Below are 21,373 nucleotides of genomic sequence, written 5' to 3' on the forward strand. Positions count from 1 at the left end.
GATAGTTTTCAAAAATTATGTCCCGCCTTTTTTTGAACAAACTACTTTAAGGAAGGTCTTAATTCGAATTTATACAAATCAGAAACATTTAGATGAAGCAATAAAAATATTTTATATTTTATGGAACTTAAAAATAGGATTGTTATAATTTTTAATACTTTCATTGCTTTAATTTTATTTAACATTTATTGCACCAGTTAATATTACACTGTCACCGTTTTTATTTGAGCATCTCCATCACTGTTATCGATTGTCAACAGCTGGTGGTCACATTCAGCAGCATTTTTTTGCTAAACACAAAACGGTCACACCTTTCCTCGCAAAAAATATTCTATTCGCATTTATTTACTTATTTTGCTGATAAAGTGTAATAAAACAACTAAAAGGCGCAAAATGTCCGATAACGATGATGATTTCATGTGCGACGACGATGAGGACTATGGATTGGTATGTAATATTGGAATTAGGGCACCTTAGATGTGCAAAGACACCTTCCCATAATGCCGGCTTCATTCTTTTGTTAACAACTTTTAGGAATACTCTGAAGATAGCAACTCGGAACCGGACGTGGATCTGGAGAATCAATACTACAACAGCAAGGCCTTGAAGGAGGAGGAACCCAGGGCAGCCCTGGCCAGCTTCCAAAAGGTTCTCGACCTGGAAAATGGCGAAAAGGGGGAGTGGGGATTCAAGGCGCTGAAGCAAATGATCAAAATCAACTTCAGGCTGGTGAGGAAGTTCTCAATACGTTTCTATATATACCTCTGAATAATGAAATATCCCTCCAGTGCAACTACGAGGAGATGATGGTGCGCTATAAGCAGCTGCTCACCTACATCAAGAGCGCCGTGACCAGGAATCATTCGGAAAAGAGCATCAATTCGATCCTGGACTACATATCCACATCAAAGAATGTGAGCATTAAAAAATATTTCATTCTTGAAGGGACTATGTATGCCACAATTAGGATTGGTTGTTCCTTCGGAGCTTTACTTATTTAAGATATGCTTGCCGATGTTAATTAATTGTTATTCCTAGATGGCCCTGCTCCAGAACTTCTACGAGACCACTCTGGATGCCCTGCGCGATGCCAAAAACGATCGCCTGTGGTTCAAGACCAACACCAAGCTGGGCAAACTCTACTTTGACCGCAGCGACTTCACCAAGCTGCAGAAGATACTCAAGCAGTTGCATCAAAGCTGCCAGACTGATGATGGCGAGGACGATCTGAAGAAGGGCACACAGCTCCTGGAAATCTATGCCCTTGAGATTCAGATGTACACGGTGCAAAAGAACAACAAGAAGCTGAAGGCCCTTTACGAACAGTCACTTCACATCAAGTCGGCCATTCCTCATCCACTGATCATGGGAGTCATTCGCGAGTGTGGCGGTAAAATGCATCTGAGAGAGGGCGAGTTCGAAAAGGCGCACACGGACTTCTTTGAGGCGTTCAAAAACTACGATGAAAGCGGATCACCACGAAGAACAACGTGCTTGAAGTACTTGGTGTTGGCTAATATGTACGTGTAGCTTTAGTTTCCCAGAGACTCTCCCCTAACTAATATGGCACTTATTTTAGGCTGATGAAATCAGGAATAAATCCCTTTGACTCGCAGGAGGCCAAACCGTACAAGAACGATCCAGAAATCTTGGCCATGACGAATTTGGTCAACTCCTATCAGAACAACGACATAAACGAGTTTGAGACCATTTTGCGGCAGCATCGCAGCAACATCATGGCCGATCAGTTTATCCGAGAACACATTGAGGACTTGTTGAGGAACATTCGCACCCAGGTGCTTATAAAACTAATTAGGCCGTATAAAAACATTGCTATACCCTTCATAGCCAATGCGCTGAACATTGAGCCTGCCGAAGTGGAAAGCCTGCTGGTCTCCTGCATTCTGGATGAGTAAGATTTCATACTTAACAAGATTATGAGTGTTTATCTAATGTTTATTGCATCACCAGCACAATCAAGGGTCGCATCGACCAGGTAAACCAGGTGCTCCAGCTAGACAAGATCAACAGCAGCGCCTCGCGATACAATGCTCTGGAAAAATGGTCTAACCAAATCCAATCACTTCAGTTCGCCGTGGTCCAGAAAATGGCCTAAGTACAGATTTTTCTATACTATGCTTTTGAGACCGATTAAAAAAGATAGAATTTAAACAGTAAGAGAGGTACCCTTGGGAGTAGCCTTAAGGTCTGGTGTTTCCTCATGCTTTTTGTTGCAACAGTTGTACATAGAGATCCGCAACCGATAAATTCCAAAGGCCACTAAGGAAAAGCAGCAAATTAGAAACAAAGCGGCACAAACAAATCCAATCGCCAGCCCAGGACGCGCCCAGTCCAGCGCGTAGTAGATAAACCGATTCCCGTCGCTGTAAAAGTAATTGTAAAAGTTAAGCTGCTTAAACTAAAGATTTGCTTACATGTCAGTACCGCCGGCCCAGTAGTAAATCAAAGAATGTACCAGGAAAATAAGCACAACGGAAAAGGGGTAGATAAAGTGCATAAGACGGTTGGGATAAGCCACCATGAAACAGTCAAACACCATGCAGATCGAATTGAAGGCGTGGCACCACAAGTTGTAAAGCTCTCCAGCTATTTCGGGCATGGCTGAATCAGATAAACATGTTATTTAACCGATAATTTCGATTTAAGTGCTCAACTTACTAGAAGAAAGCGCTGCCCAGAAGACCGTGGTAATCAGCATTGATAGAACCGAAGTGGTATAGTGTGAAATCCAGTAAATCTTTAGCGAACGATCGCCACGAGCTAAAAGTTGTGGAGGTTGTAGAATTATTTGCTTATTATTTTAAGAGTTAAGCCAATACTCACCAAAATAACTTTGATTAAAGTAGTAAACGGTGGCGATTACAGCGCCGTATGTGCAGGTAAATAAGCACAGCGTGAATCCCCAATCCGTGAGAAATATGAACCATCGACCGCCATTAAAATCCTGCAGCATGCTGCCAATAACTCCAGCGGCAAAGAAGGTAGCCAGCGCCCATCGATAGAGGACCCAGATCAAACTTCGCTCTCCACTCTGCCATTGCGAGCGACAGAAGACTCCAGGGTCCTCATAATGCAGGGAGAACTTGGAGCGTTGGAACTCCTCCTTTAAGGGCAGGCAGCAACCCTCACTGTTCTCATCACCCATGCCTTGGATTTCGATGGGCTAAAACAAGCTTTTGCTTTGACGGTAAACCACAGACTAATGGAGGCACAGGTGTTCCAATAGCTTAATAGGGGGCATAGTTTCGGTTAGAATCGAGTTAATCGTGTGATACACACAATGTGAATTATCACGATCCTTATCATCCCAAGAGTACCTTTAATGTCTGATTCGGCAGAGTGTCCGAGCCCACGATAAGACCCCCAACGTGGACAAGGTCGGCAAGAGCGGTCGACGAAATCGAACTTGGGGACTAGGAACACACCTTTAATCTTCCATCTGGCGCAGCCGTATTAGCTGCTATTGGAATTCGTAAACTGATTTTCGGGAAAGTCCGTAATATGCAAGTGAGACATAAAAACTGCACTCGAGTGTCGGAGGGTTTTTATGGCTTATGGTAAGTATATTGGGAATTCTCGATCGGAGTCCATAAAATTCCCTACTTGCGAATCACGATTAACCTTATCAGCAGCGGTTTTTGGTATAAATAATATAAGTTTGGTTCTAACACTACAAACAGAACAAATAGCCACTATCAACCTGTCTACCAAATCGTTTCAAGATATGTACGATTATTTTACAAAAGAAAAATTGGTGAAGGGGCAATGCCACTTATGGTATAGATAAAGAATTACAAAAGTATGGACGTTATAAAAAAATTTTGTTAGTTAATATACAGCCATTGAAAGTTGTAGATTGATGTCTTGATGTATACTGATTTATTAATGTTTGCTAATATACAGCCATTGAAAGTTGTAGAATGATGTTTTGATGTATAGCGATTTATTAATGCAGCTTTTAGAAAATTTCTCATAGCTTTCGTTAAAAAATAAAAAAGGAATCGAAGTATTAGTTAATCCTCCATCAATTGATACATTTGTTAATAAATGAAACTATATTTTATTTAACTTTTGTAGTAATATTATATGTAAAATCATTTCTACAACTTCAATATGAATAGTAGAAAACACAAAGAAAGTTTACTTTCCTTAACATTCAGCAAGAAGAGCATTTATTGTACAAAATAAAAGCTTGTCTTTTGGGTATGATTTTATGATGGACGAAATAATTAAAATCCATCAAAAAACCTCTACCAAGTTCTTCAGAGTCGCACAAGGAATGGAAGATTTCGAATCAAACCGTTTGGGCTGGTTCTTTATGAGTAACCGTAGTGGCCGGAATTTCCTCCGGTTTCTTACAACAGCTTTCGTAAATCGAGATACGTAATCTGTAGAGTCCAAAGACCAAGATACAGAAGCAGCTGACAAGGACAATGCAGCCACAAACCGTTCCTATGGCCAGACCAGGTCGCTCCCAGTCCAAGATGAAGTAGATAAAGCGATTTCCCATCCTGCGACATTCTCAGAGTTATAAAAGATGACCACAAAGACTTTAACATCCTACTTACGGATCTACTCCTCCAGCCCAGAAGTAAATTAACGAAAATAGGCCATAGGTAAGGCCAACGATGAAGGGATAAACAAAGTGCATAATTCTGGTGGGGAAGGCGACCATAAAGCAGTCGAAAACCATGAAAATGGAATTAAACGCATGCGCCCACAGGTTGTACAGGTCGGCCCCCATTTCTGGCATAGCTATAAGGAAAATGTATATAAGTACCTATTTTTGATCTTTAGCTCTGATGAAAGAACAACTTACATGGATAGAGAGCAGCCCAGAATACCAGGGTAATCATCATGGCTAGAACCACAGTGGTGTAGTGTGAAATCCAGTAGATTTTCAAGGCCCAACTGCCAGGAGCTATATAGGTGGTACAAAATTAAGGTCACAGTTAGGGTGATGAGGTATTTAAGTTTTTAAGTTCTAGCTTGACTTCTAATATGGCACATGTGTGAGTACACGGGTACTCAACTACGCTTTCAATACTCACCAAAATACGAGGGCTTTATGAAGTAAATAGTGGCTATTATCGCTCCATAGGTGCAGCAATAAAAGCACAAGGAAAATCCCCAATCCGTGAGGTAAATGAACCAGCGACCGCCGTTGAAGGCTTCCACCATGCTGCCGATGACGCCGGCGGCGAAGAAGCCAGCCAGGACCCATCGGTAGAGCAGCCAGATGAAGTTGCGGTCCCCCTTCTGCCATTGCGATCGGCAGAAAGCGCCAGGATCATCGTGGTGCAGCGAGAACTTGGAGCGCTGGAACTCCTCCTTCAAGGGCAGACAGCAGGGCTCCTGGCTCTTATCCCGCATGTCGGTGGCTGGGTAGACTCGTCGTCGGTTTCGCTGGACTAGGAGGGCCACAAGAGACCAGAGCAGGCTGCTTCCTTGCCGGTAGATCGCAGACTGACGGAACCATGCGCCCCAAGTGCCAAACACTCTAAATGGAGGGCCATTTTTTCCGCAAATCGTTTCGGCCTGAATCGTGGTAATCGGCTGTGATAGGAAACGCTCCAGCTATCTGGAGCCTTATCACCTGAACAAGAACCGTTTATGTCTAATTCGACGGCAGCGTACGCCAACGATAAGTCCACCAACCTGGACGTTGATGTGGACAAGTGCGGTCAGAGCCATAGACTAAATTGTACCCAGACACCCACCGGGGTGGTACTTTTCCCACATCGTTAATATCCAGATTGGGCGGGGTCCCACGGCAATCGATGGCCCTGAATTTTTAAACATTTTTGGGTATTTTCGCATTCCCAAGTTGGCACATAAACACACTGATAAACCCACGTGCTTCTCAAGTTCTGACGGTTTTCCCTCCGTGACAAGTCAAGTGCCGTCAGACCCATTCACACCGGACTCAGAAGCGATAAGGTTCCGCCGAAAAAAACAATTCAAACGAATATTCAGTTCGATTTAAAGCACTTCAGATCACCAATCAGTACACTATCAAATTTAAGGAAATCCAGTAGGTTTATTATCTGACTAAATGCTTATGTTTTTAGTAAGCGCCGTATTATATGAAAAGTAAATAAAAAGACAGTAAGCAAAAGTTAAGTAGGTATATTTATGTTCTTACTATGAGACATGTTATAAGAAAGTTTTATAGCAGACAAATTTTGAAATTCAATATAAAAAGTTTATTGTAATGGAATAGTTAAAGGACTTCCTCAAAGAGTACACCAAATTTTTCAAACTCATTTGGCTAATTTATCGGTTTGCCTATCATGATACAAATGTTCAAAGTTGGAAAAATGTAATTGACGTTGTTTTCTTTGCTGATACGAGTACTTATGTGAATACTACTTATGTGGAACCTAAAGTTAGTGGACTGTAAGCAAATATTTTTTTAAAAGCTTTAAAAAAAAGTATAAAAAAAACAACGAATCATGACGTAGATCTTTTAAATTGACTTTCGGTTCATGATTCACGAATGCCCTGATAAGTGAAATAGTAAAGTAATACCTGTAGGTACCGTGATAAAGGTTTTTGCCAAAACAGGGTGTGTTTTTTATAGCTGTTATACTTACAGCAAAATAGAAAATTAGAAAAGTAAAAAAAGAACAATTGACGATTTTTTAACAGAAAGTTTAGTTTAGTTACCCTGTAATATATGTATATGGTTGTATTGTCTAATAAAATAAGCTGATACATTCTTTTATTTTATTTAAGCTTAATTTTAGTAAAGACTTTTGGTAATATTTTATCAAACTTTACTTTGGACCTTATGTAGACTCCTAATAAAAATACCTTTAAGCTATGATTTAAAAAATCAGAAGTATTATACCTACTCGTGTACAACCAAGTAAACATTGAATATTAATCCAATAAAAATAAACACATTTCATTAGGTAAATTGCTTACTAGACTTGAATCAACGGAGAGTTTTCAAAATTTCCGTCGGGGACTTTTAGTTGAAAATCCCAGCTTATTTGTAAACACCTCTCTGATTTCAGTTTTTCGTAAACAGAAAACAGCCAAAACCATTGATATGCAAAAAAATATTTTTCTCTGACAGGCAATTCCCACAGTATCTTCCCAGAGGTCAGTTTAAGAATGTCTCTTCTGAAATTGAATGTCAATTACGGACGCAAATTAAATTTATGCAATGAAGAGGAAGTTCCAATTGTGCCCTTTCACTATCTTTACGGCAAATGCCGACGACCCATTGGTTTCTCATTCCCGCCCAATGGCAAGGTCAGGTGAACGTAGTTATAGGGGTAACGAACCAGTTGCTCCTCTGCTTACTTACGTTCGGGGTGTGAATTTGATATAATTGGAAGAATTCAGACGGAATGTCCATATGTAATCGAAGCTGGGCGTTTATTAAGCGCTCAAATTGATTCCAAGATCAGTGGCTAAAATGCGTCAACTATAGTTTCGAACCGCAGGCTTGTTGTTAACTCTAACAGGGTTTTAATAATAATAAATAATATATTTCCACTGGGCAGCATTCCTCAAACACCAAGATTTATATTTATTACTCCCGATTCAACTGATTAATGTTACGATACTGCAATGAAATACCTTAACAGATTTATTGGAAAAGATAAAGATTATTGTATTATTATTGTCATTGATAAGTACCCTTTATGTATTTGTATTTCTGGGACGTAGAAAATATAAACTATAAATTAAAAGTATTATAGTATGAGGATAACAAATCCTAAGCCGTTTTTAAAAAAATCAAAATATCTCTGAAAAATCGATTACGCTTAGAGTACCTTTAAAATAGAGTAAGAGGAAGAGCCTAATTAAATACTAATTGGACGTTCTCAAGTGCCCCATAGCTCTCTCTGATGGATTAGATAAGAGCGAAAACACTTTGCTTATCGCCAGCATTTCTGGCCTCAACAAATGTAGGTCAGCTGGAATTTCGAGCATCAAGTGCTGCACGACAATGGGGGTTTGGGCGCCTTTGGGTGGTACTTGCTAATGGAGATCTTAATTGGCCGACCTCCGTGGCTCCAAGTTCACTGCTGGTCAGTCGTGACAGATGTGTGTGCGTTTTCGGGAATCCGGCTGTCAATAATATCAGAGATATATGGTCGTCTGTAGAGCGGTTACCACCAACAAGAGGGCGGTACTTGCCATTTGACACTCTTTCGGGCGATGGCTCTAGATCATACTAAATTGAATGCTATAAAGCGTGATACGACCGTAGTCGATGTGTCCAATTCCCGTTAGGCAACCGACGTGCTTTGAGATCGCCAGCCGACTGGGGTCGAGCGATCACTAGTGTTCGATCGGGTTGCGGATCCGATCCGGCTGTCAGTCCGCCGTTCGGAGTGCTCGAGTGCGCGTGCCAGCTGGAGCTGCTCGCAAGTAACCCCACAATCGCAGCCCCATCCCTCGGGATCGCAAAAATCTCGGTTTTTCAAGATCACAGTGGAGAGATTGGAGATCCCCCGTGCATCGCTCCATACTCGCATTCCCTCGCCCCAACCTAACTCTCTCTATCGCTCCACAGCGGCGCTCGTGTGAGTCGTGAACATAATTCACAAGGCACTGGTGAAGTCAGTAGCCGGCTAAACGCGACTCGGGTCGGAAGTCTCCGCTCCTAACAATCCCAGCCACACGAGTCCCCACCTCGATAAGGGTGAACACAGAAACAGTACAAAAAGGAATTATAAACAAGTTAGGCGAATAAAAAACCATATGAGATGCAACTTTTCGACGACTTTTGCAAAAGCTTCAACAAGGAATTGCAAAGGGCGAATTTCGGATTCGCGTACAATCGCGTTCATTTGTTCTACAGATCCCAGGTGAGGGCAGTTCCCCCTAATTATTGTCCAAATACAGCAGCCTCTGTCGCTGCTGTAACAGCTCAGGTGGTATCACACGATATCATGCGCGCACTTCAAGTAGCAGTAGCGAAAATAAGTATATACAGTGTAGTCACTGTCATTAGTGTACCTTGAAAGTTGCAACTCTAAGCGTGAGATCATGGAGGCACGTGTTTCATAAGGCTTCCAGTTCCATAACCGTTGAACTCCGGACATTCTAAGCAATGGGTTTTTGACTGCCAAACTGTTTTCGTTCTCCAGAGACAACGACGCACTGTCCAGCTATCAACAATCTAACTAGATAAGTGTGTAATAAACCCAATTGTTTGATAAGAGAAAAACCAGTAAAAGGTGGATTTTAACAAGTGAACTACTTCAAATTTCTTTAATAATAATAAAAAGGAACACCAGGCCAAATATAAACCTAGTTCTCCAGGGCTTTGTAGGGCTGACATCCATTAGGTGTGCAATAAAAAGGGAAAAGTGGCTTGTATGCCGAAAGTTTTTAGAATATGCTCAACAAAAAGGGAAGTTCACAGAACACATAAAATGTTATGGTGAGAACACATTGTGCACGCGAGCATTGTTAATTATTTCGAATTTAATTAGCACAGCTAAACTAAAAGCTGGGCACCATTCAAAGTGGATCCAACTAAACAAACATCACACACGTAGCAGGGACAATAGTAATACTCAGAACTATAAGCCACATAGATATAGAAATATGTTTTTAACTGAATGAACAATAAATAGAAGCTTTCCAAACAACATCTGTAAATACTGGAAAGATAGTACTTTGGCAGACTTTGCGATGGTATACTGAAAAGTAATAACTATCTAAGCTACATAAGTGTCTAGGAATCCGATTTTTGTACGACGCAATGTTCATACCATTCTTGATAAGGAAGACTCAGTTAACAGCCCTATTTTTCACGGGTCATCGGGTAATCATTGTGAAAAGCAAACAAAATAAGAATTGGCAATATAGTGAGTCATTTCCAAATCAGCCCAAGCGGTTCGCCCCTAAAAAGTAATCTCCCTGGGCCTCTAAAATTCCGAGAACATTGGAATAGAACTCTTCACTCGAATAAAATACAAATCAAATCAAAGCAGGAACCAGAAAACTGTTTTGGCGCATGCCATAAATTTTCCAGCGACACCTTATCATATGGCAAACCTGACCATAAATTTCCACGGAGAACCATGTAATCTAACAAGTCAAATACATTTATTTCCGCCATATTTAAGTTCGCAACAAATAAATTTGAATATCATTACACACGCAAATCTAGTGTTTTTGATACGAAGGCAAAATCACTTAGACAGGCCCAAATTCTGACTACGTCATTGGAAGTGATAAGCGTTGAATCGTGATATGAGCTGTCATCAGCATTTAGTATTTGTGCGGGCAAAGGTGTGGAAGATTTTAATTAAAATATTACATCAACTTAAACAGATCGTCTTGTAAGGGTCAGACAAGTGACTGCGATAAGGCTGAATCGCGAGGTTTCTGTAAGACGTAATATAATCTACAATGGATGCTAATTAGTGCAAGTTATGCCTATATTATGGGAAAAGGCACAATATTAATTAATCAATATAAACTACTAAGGTAATTTTTTAATTTTTATTTTCTATTGCAGTGGCAAAAAGATGAGATCAACACAATATACTTGCTCTACCGATGGATTTGGGCCCTGTTTTTCCTGGGCGTGTACATCATGTGCATAGTGATACAGTACTGCGATGGAAAGTTCTTTATCTACATGACCAACTGGGGATTCGGGCTGTGCACGATCACCATGCTGATCTCCGCCGTACAGGTCACCTGCTGGCACTTCGATCTGAGGAACACCCGGAGTCTGGTACAGGAGTCCGCCCACAAGGCGGAGACGTCGCGGGGTCTGAAAGTATACTGGTGGCTCTACAACATGACACTATCGCTGGCCCTGATCATATCAACAGTCTACTGGGTGTTTCTCCATGGAAAGATGAGTGAGTAATGGAATAGTACATTAATAATAACACTTTACTACTACAATTTTAATGGCCTTATTCCAGATAAGCCCATGCGATTTCCAGCCATTAGCATAATTACTCACGGCCTCAACTCCGTAATGATGTTGATAGATTTCCTGGTCGTGGCGTTTCCGCTCAGGATCCTGCATATGGTTTACGGCATGAGTCTGGCGATCTTTTTCTTCGTTTTCACTCTGGTTTACCATCTATGCGGGGGTACCGATGAGTGAGTACTGAAGAATACCCGTATACTTTTCCATTTATAACTCACCTACATAATTCTCCTGCAGATTCGGCAATCCCTACATATATCCCATTCTGGACTGGAAGAACCCCAACCGCTGTTTGGTGACCTTCGTGGGCATCTTCCTGCTCATAATTTGCTATTGGATGCTGCTCTTCGGACTCTACAAGTTGAAGAGGATGTTCAACAGGGCCTTCAGTGTGGTCTGGACTCCTCATGCAGTGGGTCTGATATGAGGGACACAATACACCCTAGAGACACCACAGACAGTAACGTAATACCACCTCATTAACACCCGCAGATTTGCGGGTCTTTATGCATCGCCAGCATTATTAGTTCCATTTACAATTCATCCTAAATCACAGAACAGACATTGAGAGGAAGTCGCATCGATACAGAACCATTCGCATGCATTTATTTATATCTAGTACTTGCTATTGTAAGTTTTAATCTTCTGGTTCCTTAACTTTGAATTGGTTTAGTTAGGTTAATCAATAGGCATTGATGTTGTTACTACATTTATGGATTAAATATTAAATATTTGAAATTTGTTAAAAATACTCTACTTGATGTTATCATAATATTAGATAGATCGTGAGAAAACTGAAATTGTATAAACATATACCGAAAATCGGAATAACCGAAAGTGTATATAAGAAGGTAGCATTAATGTATTACTACTGAAAAGTGTGGGAAATAAATAAATTACTAAAAAAATAACTTCAGTATATTTTTGTTATATCTTTAAAACAAAATTGCTTGAATACTTAACAGGTCGTAAATTTAATTCAATAGGCTCTAACATTATGGCCCTTACATTTTTATTACTGTCATTTATTTTTATCCACTTTTAGGCGAGTCTTATTTACTTTATAATTTAGCAACCAGATTTTTTTATTCTTACTTAAAGTCTTATCTTAAATCTTAACTTACTCGGTTAATAATATATATTTGAATCTTCTCTGAAAGTGGAACAGGTTCACTGACACATTGAATTGGGGAACCAGAATACTCACTTTTTCGCTTGCTGTCCCAACCCAATTCCAAGACTTTGTTCTTTTTCAATGAAAAGGTGACTTAACAACATGTATGGTTACAATTAGATTACAAATCCAGTTTTGAAAGAAAAGTACGTGTAAAGTTTCTGGTTTTAATTACGAAATTTACTTGAATCATTGAGACGTTAACGAGCGCGATGTTCTGTTCTCTTTCTTGCCAAACTGTACCCGCAGGTAAAATCTTCTACTTTTGTTGAGCTACCAACATTTGGCAAATACAAAGCACACACAAACGCAGAAAATAAGGTAAGCGAGTAATTAAGCTCAAAGTGGATACAAGAGGAGGGCAGCAAAGAGCTAAAAGCATCCATCGTTTTTTATGGCTGCTTAACGTTCTGTCAATACTCGAACACTGAGAATATTATGTTAAAATTTGTTAAAAAAAAACTTTTTTTTAAATTTAGTTATATCAATAGATTTGAAAATATACAATAATATTTTCATTGGTTTAAATTTTTGTTTTTTTTTTTGTTACCATTTTATTTTCAAACTATTTGATCAACATTAGGTTTTTACATAAAGAGAAAAAATTCCCATTCTTAAAAATGTATATAAATTTTGATTATTTAATGTATATGCAGGGGATCAACAGAAACTTTTTCGGCGCTACAATAAGTAAACATTATTAATTGACATCAGAAACATAGTCCTGGCAAAAATAATATTTTTAAAAAAGTTTTAAAACATTGAAACAAAAAAGGGAAAAGCATGAATATATATATAAAATATGCTGAAAAAATTATCAAAGATGCTGATAACAAGAAGAAATTGGTGTATAAGTTGATATTTAAAAAAACCCACTTGATACGGTCTTATAAATCATTTTCCAAGTATAAAAAAAACGCCAGATTTTATTGTATAACTCATTCAGAGTTGAATAAAATAAAAGTCTGCTATTAAAAAAATGAATGATTAATATTTAATTTAATTTAATTTAATTAAATGTAATTTAGTAGTTAGTTTTTAGTAAAGTGTAGCCCCGCTCTCTCTCTCTCTCTTTTCCCAGCCGCGAAACACATGTGCAGGCACACCTGGCTGCGTCGACGTCGGCGTCGCAGCAGCCGCGTCTGCGCTTACGATATTACGATATGCGAGTCTACGACCTACGATGTACGATCTACGATCCGAAAGGCGGCGACTTCAGCCAACTAAAAAAGCAAGCCACGATCAGTTTTGATTCCTTCTCCGCAGCGGGAAGTCGTGATTTTCCATCCGACCTGCGTTGCTTTTGCTTCCACGGTGCGTTTACTTAGTAGTACTTAGTTTTGCCCATGTTCCCCGGGCTGTTCTGGGGCAGCGGTGCGTGAATGCGAGGTGATCGGCTGGTGTAACACTCAAACAGACTTCGAATGCAGCGCACAACAAACAAACACACTCGAGGTGGCTAGGTACCGTTATGCAAAGTTGTTGTTGCTGTGGTGACCCAAATAGAAATTACCAACCGGGCCAAAAAATAAAAGACAATTCAGACAGCCAGGCCAACAGACCGCCGCTTATAATCCACATGTACATGCCGAAAAAATCAAGCTAAATAATTTCGCTATTTAAAAAAGGTGGCAAAAAAGTCTTGAACATTAGTTAATAACAATTACGGTTTATAAAACAAAAAGTAATAATTCCCAGTGCAGTCACTTCCAAAAACAATGTGTTCTTAGTTTTTTCGATGACACAGCAAATCTCAGCAAACAGATGAACAAATAACGTTGCAAAATCAACAAATTCTAAGAATTATAAGCTTACACTATGTGAAAAAGAAGCATATAAAATTCCAGAAATATTATTCTTGAATAAGAACTTATTCCTAATCCATTAAAGAACTCAAATTTATATATATAAATATAAATATTCGGAATAAAAAACTTGTTCTTATTCAATCTGAGACCACAAATTTATTTATAACATTTAGCAATTTCTCATGCCTTTCAACTGGCTTAAGTGCGGAAACATTTCTTTTTTCTTTTCAAATGGATCAATTTGAAAGTAAAATACAAACTTCATGGGGGTTTCTATCGTTCCAAGGTTTTGCCCAAGGCTAAAAGATTGTGTTTTCATGTAAGACTGTGTTCTTTAGTGTTCTGTTATTTTACGGCAGAGTTTCTACTTTCGAGGCATTACTTTCGCATACATATTGGCTCATTGGATTCTACGTTCCGCTTGAAATTTTAGGCACGTCCCCGAAAAATGTTAATGAAAAAGCGAGCTAAGTGAACGATTATAAGTTTCCTGTTCACCAAACAAACAAATTCGGACCAAAACCCTATTCACAGTCCAAAGCGATTGCAATTAGCTGGAGGTGAGTTAAACTAGTAAAATCTGCAAATGATGTTTTTCGTCGAATCTTGAGTGTTAGCTAATTGACCGGTATGCATTAACAAACTAGTTGGTTGGCCTTTCTGCGGGTTACTTGGCTTAGTTGCGACAAGTAGAAATACACCTTGATTTGCTTGTATTTATCTTCTCACAAATATTAAACATTCATTAGCACTGTTCACATTTTTAAGCTTCCGCTCGATTATCGCATGAGATAATTAGTTTTTCACACTTTCTGGGTATTAACTGACCTCGTTCCAATCGATAATGGCAATTATAGAAAACCGGCTTTATGTCATAACAGAGAACGGTACAGCGATCAGAAGTTGCAGAGATTAAATCAGTATTAGATACTCGTCTTATAAATCAAGAATTTGTATCTTTAAGCCTTTAACCAGACTTTTGAGTACCCTAAAAAATTGAAACACTTTTATATTATTGGCAATCTGCTTTTAATCAACAATCCGCAGACCAATTATACTGAGGGCTCATATCGCCAATCAGGTTTCTTTAATTGGCCTATTAGCGTCTGAAAGTGGTTGATGAAAAACCTAAGAATTTTTATGATGACTTTCCAAACATTTGGACATCCACTTGAAGCTCTTATGAAAGTTTTTGGCCATGCTCATTGGCATTAACATAAGAAATGCTTTCAATGGCGTTGAACTCTTTTGGTTTCACTTTCTATCGGAGTGCTTGAAAAGATTGTGACCGCTGAACAGATGATGTGCCTTATCTAATGCCAAGTGGATGGATCTTGATGAGGGAGTAGATAACATGGGAATCTAAAGACTTCAGTTCGCCATTCACTGAAGCGGTTTGACGGCATTCAACACGAAAAATTATTTACACAGCTTGTAAAGGTCAACGAGTTTTATTTTGAGGTTCACTGTGGTACAGCTTCAAGAGCCATAAACCTATATATCATTTGCCTACAGTGCGTTTCGAAATAAAAGGGCTTTTTTGCTAGTTGAGTCAACGCTAAAGGTTGTACTGTGTTTGTTGTTTCTTTGATTCCGATAACACTTTATGAATCATTAAGTACAAATTTCTCATTAACAATTAATTTAAAAAGAAAGGGAGATAAGAATTATATTTCCAGATTTCTTTATGAGCTGAATAAAAATTCCAATTCTTACACATTCGCCCGGAAATGGCTTATGTATATATTTCTTCTTAACAAGAATAGTCCAAATTTGATGATCATTTGCCTTATCGTTTTGACACGCACAGTACACATATTTATGTTGAAGGCAGTTTTGGGAATCTTTTGTTGACGAAAATGTAGCTCAAGCGACAGTCGAAAAAGCGTGTAAATAAAATGCACACTAAACAAGACTTCAGGCTGTCTTGGCCACCAAGGTGGATGGTTAGGAGTTTGTTAACTGAATTAGCCGCCCTCCTTACCTGTTTTTTGATTGTTGAAGTTTCATTAGCGAACTATTCGTGCAAGTTCAGGGACAATGAACAGCGCACTCAAAAAATGTTTATAACAGAGAAGTAATTATAATTTAGACGGGTATGGCGCGATGTTTGTGTAAAGCCAACGCAGTTGCCGTGAAAACTACTACTGAAACCCATTTTAGGGTCTCGAGTTTCAGACGGAAAAGCTGCTTGCCATTCTGGTCTAGTAGAGCTCTAATGATTTCTAAAGTAGAAATTGTATCGTTAGTTTTCCTAAATGTTTGGCTGATTATTGTAGTATTGCATCATTATATACTTTTGTGGCCCAAGTATAAAAAGAACTGACTTCCATTAAGTTGTTCATAGTATCTTATCAGGAATGCCGAGGTTGCCCAGGTAATCAGAAGAAAAACAAAGATGTTTTATCTAGTCATAACCCATTGTTGCAGATTGTTGTAAATTCCCTCAAGAGCTTAACTACTTCATAAATTACTCGGCTCTTTTTTTTGGCGCCCGACCTCAAGCCGAGGTTCTGTTTTTATATCGCCCCAAAGCTCAACCTTAGTGGGTTAATTAATAAATAAATCGCATAACTATCATTTTTATTTTCGCAATTAACAGTCGACCGATGACAGGCACTATACAATACGTTGCCGAGGGTCTCGCTATATGTTACCCTAGTGAAGCGAATAATTATTCACTGAGTATATAGTATTAGAGCGCTCGGCGGAGCGAATGAACTGTGTGGTAAATTGATCCATAAATGATGCTACCCCCGCCGAGCCACTCCATATAATTGTATGAATAGTCAGTCGTACAATAGTCGCATTATAAGCGCGATTAAGTGGTCTACTAGGCCCGGCTTTGAAGACCTTACAACTGGCACTTTGCATCTCGCACATTAGTCGCTAACCTTTTGGGATCGTAGTTGGGGGTTGCGCATGCTTAGTCCCGAAAACCAGTAAACTTTAACTGCTCGTTATGGTTTTGATGTTGTGGAGAAACTGGCCAGACAAAAAGGTTACAAATCCCAGTCATAGGTTCAGGGTTCTTCTTGCCAATGCATTTCAAAACGGTTGAGGCCTCTTGGGAAATTTAATTTAACTAATGCAAAGCTTTCACGCAGTCGGAAGACCGAAATTTATAAAATTAAACCGCCAAAGGCAACGAAATATTGGCAGAACTAAAAGGATACTCTAAGGTTCCATACCGCCCGACTCAGCATCGATCTTGTGATCATTGTAGATGGGTTGCAGTAGCTCACGGGCCGCCTCGTGGTCGGCCTTTCCCAGGGCCTGAGACCTGCCATAGAGCTTGATGTACTTCTTTTCCTTGTCGTGAACCAAGTACCCGCCTCCCAGGCCCTGGGTGCACAAGCCCATCGCCTCGGCCTCCTTTTTCAACTCGTCGTAGACGTCGACTTGGGAGATAGAACATAGTTTAGGGTCACTCAGAGATCATGGGAACCCATCCACTTACGATGGTACTTGGCCTTGGCATGGCTACGGATCACCTGCTTGGCGCTGCCCATCTCCCCATGGATGTAAACGTGGGCCATCATGTACTTGGACTTGCCACTTTCCACCTTGGCAACAGGGAAAGCCACTAGGCTTCGCATCGGCTTCTCGCAATAGAGACGGGCCACTATTTTTGGGAAATTCACCAAGCTGAGTCTATTCTTTATTCCTCATTCAACTCACCTTGCAGCATGGGCCGCCAGACGGGCTTTAGAAATTTTCCAGCAAACTCCATCACAAACAGAAATGTATATTTTTTCCAATTTTTCAAATAATATTTAGAGGATAGGACCTATTTGTAAACTGGTTGTGGATGATACTGAGAATATGCAGTGAGTAATGTTAAGCCTGGGAGCAGGGCCGATGAGTTGTTTATCAATGTTTACTAGGGTTCGGGAAAATAACCTTAATAACTTAGAATTAAATAAATAAGTTAGTTACAATTTAACTTTAAAAATTGTAGTTTTATAATACAAATGCTAATTAATATTAATTTTATATTTATTCACAACTAATTTAATAATTTATTGCTAGTTGCAGCAAATCGTGATAAGGAACATGCAATTGCCCTGAGAATGGCTTAGCCAAGTACAATTTCGATTGCATAAGTTCGTTGGGATTTCCAATTGACTGCTTACATCAGACCCCCAATCGAAATAACACCGTCAATTTCTGATTGAGAATCTGAGAGAAGCTAACGAGATGAGCAAGCTCCAGGTGATTGTGCATCCCGTGAAGAAGGAGTTCCAGCGCAAGAGCTGCGGATTCGACCATGATGCGCCCGATGATTTTGTCAAGTCCCAGGTAAGGATTGCCTCGCAGGATGGGTCAGTTTAAATAGTTCAATGAAACATTGACGACAGTTCAAATAGCCGCGTCCTTGGGCCTCCATTCGTCACGCACCTGAGCAGGTGTGCTTGGTGTTTTTCTTTGCTTTGCACTTGGGCGGCGGGTCAATGTACATGGTGGGCATTTCAAAGTGTAGGCTGTTGTCAGCACTTAGCTTGGTGGGTTTTGCCATAGACAACTTTTAGAGATAAACATAGGTCTCGAAAAAATATAGTGCATTATTCCGATAAGAAACACACATTTTTTAAAAAGTCAATTACCTAAATTACAAAGAAAAACCAATTTTCTTCACCTGATTTTCCATAAATCTTAATTAGGTTTGGCTGAAAAATTTCGGTCTCACTCTCAAAAATTGCCAATTTGTCCATAAACCCTAACCAAATCGAATCTCCTTACCGTAGGTAAGAGACAGTGGGCGTGTTACCATTTTGTGTTGGACTTACCTTGAGCATATTTAATGACTTCTTTTATTCACAGTATCAATAGAGGGGGCATGTTTGGGTTAAACTATATACGTACGTACAGGCTGATATATATGACAGTACACCTTGACTTGTGTACGCCGATGGCTCCTGCATTGTAAATTACTGCATTGAAATATTCATAGGCATCAGGCCGTTACAAACTTAGTGGCAAGCCGGGTAAAAACAGTACTTTAAACGTGTGACAGGTACAACAAATTGCACTTCTCAGTGTTGGTGCCCTTTAACCTTTCCAAGCTCGGTTTTGGTTAGGGCATTACTGTCATATGGGAAAGGGGATCTGAAATTCACATCAGTAGCTATAGAAAAGGCATTAATTACAATAATTAGGTAAAATGCAAGGGAAAACCTAGTTATAAATTCACAAGAATATTCAGAATATTTAAAGCTTACTTCTATTGAGTAAGATATTGTAAATTTATTTATCCATTCTAGTGGCAGTCATGTACCAAGAGCATGACCTACCTATTTTATCGCTGGTTCATGGCCCTTTTCTTTGTGGTCGTGGTAATCATCTCGATGTGGCCAGAAGAGAACGATCCGAGCAGTTACTGGCTATATTTTATCTACATGACCAACTGGGGCATATGGATGTGCATGCTAACGAACGTACTGGGAGCAGTTCTAGTCAGCATTTGGCACTATCACCCAGAGTGTGCGGGTAGGTTATACAGTAAGAAATGCATTTATATATTAACATATTTTATCTATACTCCCCAGACAAACTCTTGAACGTAAAGAGTTCCTTCAGCTATTTTCGCCTGTACTGGGGCATGCACATCATTTCATTGGTCCTGTCTATTGTCATCACCATTATCTACTGGAGTCTTCTTTATAATGGTGAGTTGTATGTCCGATTCGATTCCTTAATACCAATGACCGCTTTTCTTTTCCTCTAGCTAATGAGAGCACTTTGGACGCCACGAATGTACTTACTCATGCATTCAACTCAATTTGCATGTTCATCGATCTGTGGATTGTGGCACATCCCCTGAGGCTGCTGCACATATTTCTGCCAGTATTATTCGGAGTTGTGTTTGCCATTTTCTCCTACATCTATCATTTGTGCGGGGGAATCAACAAGTATGTTAAAAATAATAAATCATGGTATTTTTGTTTTAATTTTAAATTGTTTTTTGTAGGAAGGGCAAGCCTTATATCTACTATGTGATTGACTGGAGCCAGCCTGAAAATGCCTTTGTCACCGTTGTTGGCGTACTCGTCCTGTCCTGCTGCATTTATGTCCTGCTCTTTGCATTCTTCAAGCTGCGATTATTCCTCCATCGACGGTGTCGTAATGCCAATTTTGTACTCCCTACCAGTGCAAAATCAAATGGCCAAGCTAATGGCTTGGATGACAAATCCGGAAATGGAATACAGCACTCGCCCTCGCGCATTTCAATGGTGTTGGGCAATTTCGCTGGCTATGAGAATCAGGCCTATTTGACCTCTGGCGAGGTCCCAAATAAGAGCTAATATCTCCGTGTACCTCTAAAACTTAGGATTTAGTTTAGTCAAATTATTGTGTAGAATTTATAATCAGTGATATTATATTTTATTGTTTGGCAATAAGTTAATAAATATGTTCTGTGCAGGATAACTTTTTCCTATTTATTCGCGTTCTCCAGAGTTGTGAGTCCTTGAAGTGAGTCATTAGTTCAACTGAAAGAAAAAACAAGTTTAAAAATTCTGATCAAAAATTCATATAGCTGAAAGTTGGACAACAGCCTTCGGTTTTTTCGATTCGAATAACACGCCTTTGGGAACTTTACAGTTGATAATTAAGTATTCATAACTGACCAAGTAGGATGGCTCGATGTACATATGCACCAAGGAAAACTGAGGTCTCTTTATTTTGGCTGGGTACGAGATGTGTAAATATTTTACTCAAGCCCCTAATCACCTTTGAATGGCCACATTAGCCCAAATAGGCCCAGAAGGACATTGAAGTGGAGTTAATAAACCAGCAAGGCCAGGTATAGTTCTGGCATCTATTTATAAGTGCTGGCGAATGTCACAAGATTTTCAGAGTGGGTCACATTTAATTAACCCAATAGCTAAATCGTTGGCTACATATAGTTGCAATGATAATATGATAATAAATGGAATGCAAGCAATATTTTACAATATCGGGATACAATTGTACTTTTAAACACGTACTTTTTGTACTTTAATGAAGTACAAGGGTTAAATATTTGAAATATTTTATAAATTTTATGGAAATGCTCAATGAAGTGGTAATTATAAGAAATATAAAATATTTTTTGCTCTTGCTTTTAATTGCTAACAATTATTGACCCTTATGAAAGACCTTATATTTTTTAAAGGAGGTTAGGAAAAATCTTGCGAAATCTATTAAATTCACCTATTCCATACATGTGCCAGTCGAATGACACCTTTCTTGCCCCACTTCAATATTTGCATGTTCAATTTGATTGAAGGATATTTTCATAATTTCCCATCCTTTGGCCAAGTTAACGGCGACAAAGAGGCTCCTTAGCTGGTGTCCTTAATCACAGATGTTCGATTCGAGTTGCTTAACCCTAAGCTAGGCCGCGCCCGTCTGCAGTTGTGTACACACGTTGGCCAAAACGCGTAGCCTTAATTAAGTTTGAAA

General features: G+C 39.4%; 6 protein-coding genes across 11 annotated transcripts; 3 read left to right on the forward strand and 3 right to left on the reverse strand.

Annotated features, from left to right (window-relative positions):
- Positions 1 to 281: 281 nt before the first annotated feature.
- On the forward strand, positions 282 to 2,172 carry LOC108032694 (COP9 signalosome complex subunit 2). Its single transcript, XM_017106668.3, has 6 exons — positions 282 to 447; positions 535 to 729; positions 789 to 914; positions 1,039 to 1,520; positions 1,580 to 1,912; positions 1,972 to 2,172. The coding sequence occupies exons 1-6, from the start codon at positions 394 to 396 to the stop codon at positions 2,114 to 2,116; spliced, it is 1,335 nt and encodes a 444-aa protein (XP_016962157.1). The 5' UTR covers positions 282 to 393; the 3' UTR covers positions 2,117 to 2,172.
- LOC108032695 (protein rolling stone) lies at positions 1,936 to 3,166 on the reverse strand. The gene is made up of 4 exons (XM_044094268.2): positions 2,845 to 3,166; positions 2,680 to 2,781; positions 2,436 to 2,622; positions 1,936 to 2,384 (listed from the first exon to the last, which is right to left on the reverse strand). Exons 1-4 carry the CDS (start codon positions 3,164 to 3,166, stop codon positions 2,168 to 2,170), a joined length of 828 nt encoding a protein of 275 aa, XP_043950203.1. The 3' UTR covers positions 1,936 to 2,167.
- Positions 3,167 to 3,947: 781 nt separating this feature from the next.
- Positions 3,948 to 5,580, reverse strand: LOC108032696 (protein rolling stone). Its single transcript, XM_017106673.3, has 4 exons — positions 5,073 to 5,580; positions 4,841 to 4,942; positions 4,590 to 4,776; positions 3,948 to 4,532 (listed from the first exon to the last, which is right to left on the reverse strand). The coding sequence occupies exons 1-4, from the start codon at positions 5,392 to 5,394 to the stop codon at positions 4,316 to 4,318; spliced, it is 828 nt and encodes a 275-aa protein (XP_016962162.1). The 5' UTR covers positions 5,395 to 5,580; the 3' UTR covers positions 3,948 to 4,315.
- Positions 5,581 to 8,367: 2,787 nt separating this feature from the next.
- Positions 8,368 to 11,856, forward strand: LOC108032765 (protein rolling stone). Of its 2 annotated transcripts, none has more exons than XM_017106761.3 (4): positions 8,368 to 8,852; positions 10,517 to 10,868; positions 10,935 to 11,118; positions 11,183 to 11,856. In XM_017106761.3, exons 1-4 carry the CDS (start codon positions 8,751 to 8,753, stop codon positions 11,370 to 11,372), a joined length of 828 nt encoding a protein of 275 aa, XP_016962250.1. In that variant the 5' UTR covers positions 8,368 to 8,750; the 3' UTR covers positions 11,373 to 11,856. The 2 variants fall into 2 exon arrangements, with proteins under 2 accessions (XP_016962250.1, XP_050740793.1); XM_050884836.1 differs by lacking the exon at positions 8,368 to 8,852 and adding an exon at positions 9,025 to 9,178.
- A 1,512-nt stretch (positions 11,857 to 13,368) lies between these two features.
- Positions 13,369 to 20,356, forward strand: LOC108032785 (protein rolling stone). 5 transcript variants are annotated; one of them, XM_017106788.3, is made up of 7 exons: positions 13,370 to 13,433; positions 14,361 to 14,487; positions 17,960 to 18,229; positions 19,192 to 19,417; positions 19,477 to 19,596; positions 19,656 to 19,839; positions 19,899 to 20,356. In XM_017106788.3, the coding sequence occupies exons 3-7, from the start codon at positions 18,128 to 18,130 to the stop codon at positions 20,230 to 20,232; spliced, it is 966 nt and encodes a 321-aa protein (XP_016962277.1). In that variant the 5' UTR covers positions 13,370 to 13,433; positions 14,361 to 14,487; positions 17,960 to 18,127; the 3' UTR covers positions 20,233 to 20,356. The 5 variants fall into 5 exon arrangements, with proteins under 5 accessions (XP_050741133.1, XP_016962277.1, XP_050741136.1 ...); XM_050885176.1 differs by lacking the exon at positions 14,361 to 14,487 and having other exon boundaries at positions 13,369 to 13,433; XM_050885179.1 differs by lacking the exon at positions 14,361 to 14,487 and having other exon boundaries at positions 13,388 to 13,433; positions 17,966 to 18,229.
- On the reverse strand, positions 16,985 to 17,774 carry LOC108032786 (sex-regulated protein janus-B). Its single transcript, XM_017106790.3, has 3 exons — positions 17,609 to 17,774; positions 17,388 to 17,552; positions 16,985 to 17,328 (listed from the first exon to the last, which is right to left on the reverse strand). Exons 1-3 carry the CDS (start codon positions 17,658 to 17,660, stop codon positions 17,105 to 17,107), a joined length of 441 nt encoding a protein of 146 aa, XP_016962279.1. The 5' UTR covers positions 17,661 to 17,774; the 3' UTR covers positions 16,985 to 17,104.
- Positions 20,357 to 21,373: the final 1,017 nt, after the last annotated feature.

Source organism: Drosophila biarmipes, chromosome 2L (genome assembly GCF_025231255.1).
Source record: "Drosophila biarmipes strain raj3 chromosome 2L, RU_DBia_V1.1, whole genome shotgun sequence".
In the NCBI taxonomy this organism is placed as follows: Eukaryota; Metazoa; Arthropoda; class Insecta; order Diptera; family Drosophilidae; genus Drosophila; species Drosophila biarmipes.

Excerpts from the sequence above, each read along its gene's own strand:
- LOC108032694 (XM_017106668.3), top strand. The coding sequence starts at position 394 with ATGTCCGATAACGATGATGATTTCATGTGCGACGACGATGAGGACTAT. Across the intron at positions 730-788 it reads TCAAAATCAACTTCAGGCTG|TGCAACTACGAGGAGATGAT; the intron begins GTGAGGAAGTTC and ends ATATCCCTCCAG. Across the intron at positions 1,521-1,579 it reads TACTTGGTGTTGGCTAATAT|GCTGATGAAATCAGGAATAA; the intron begins GTACGTGTAGCT and ends CACTTATTTTAG.
- LOC108032695 (XM_044094268.2), bottom strand. The coding sequence starts at position 3,166 with ATGGGTGATGAGAACAGTGAGGGTTGCTGCCTGCCCTTAAAGGAGGAG. Across the intron at positions 2,782-2,844 it reads CTTTAATCAAAGTTATTTTG|CTCGTGGCGATCGTTCGCTA; the intron begins GTGAGTATTGGC and ends CACAACTTTTAG. Across the intron at positions 2,623-2,679 it reads CTGGGCAGCGCTTTCTTCTA|CCATGCCCGAAATAGCTGGA; the intron begins GTAAGTTGAGCA and ends TATCTGATTCAG.
- LOC108032696 (XM_017106673.3), bottom strand. The coding sequence starts at position 5,394 with ATGCGGGATAAGAGCCAGGAGCCCTGCTGTCTGCCCTTGAAGGAGGAG. Across the intron at positions 4,777-4,840 it reads CTGGGCTGCTCTCTATCCAT|CTATGCCAGAAATGGGGGCC; the intron begins GTAAGTTGTTCT and ends TTTTCCTTATAG. Across the intron at positions 4,533-4,589 it reads TGGGCTGGAGGAGTAGATCC|GATGGGAAATCGCTTTATCT; the intron begins GTAAGTAGGATG and ends AGAATGTCGCAG.
- LOC108032765 (XM_017106761.3), top strand. The coding sequence starts at position 8,751 with ATGCAACTTTTCGACGACTTTTGCAAAAGCTTCAACAAGGAATTGCAA. Across the intron at positions 10,869-10,934 it reads GTTTCTCCATGGAAAGATGA|ATAAGCCCATGCGATTTCCA; the intron begins GTGAGTAATGGA and ends GCCTTATTCCAG. Across the intron at positions 11,119-11,182 it reads CTATGCGGGGGTACCGATGA|ATTCGGCAATCCCTACATAT; the intron begins GTGAGTACTGAA and ends ATTCTCCTGCAG.
- LOC108032786 (XM_017106790.3), bottom strand. The coding sequence starts at position 17,660 with ATGGAGTTTGCTGGAAAATTTCTAAAGCCCGTCTGGCGGCCCATGCTG. Across the intron at positions 17,553-17,608 it reads CTGGCGGCCCATGCTGCAAG|TGGCCCGTCTCTATTGCGAG; the intron begins GTGAGTTGAATG and ends TCCCAAAAATAG. Across the intron at positions 17,329-17,387 it reads TGCCAAGGCCAAGTACCATC|TCGACGTCTACGACGAGTTG; the intron begins GTAAGTGGATGG and ends CTATCTCCCAAG.
- LOC108032785 (XM_050885176.1), top strand. The coding sequence starts at position 18,128 with ATGAGCAAGCTCCAGGTGATTGTGCATCCCGTGAAGAAGGAGTTCCAG. Across the intron at positions 18,230-19,191 it reads ATGATTTTGTCAAGTCCCAG|TGGCAGTCATGTACCAAGAG; the intron begins GTAAGGATTGCC and ends TATCCATTCTAG. Across the intron at positions 19,840-19,898 it reads TTGTGCGGGGGAATCAACAA|GAAGGGCAAGCCTTATATCT; the intron begins GTATGTTAAAAA and ends TGTTTTTTGTAG.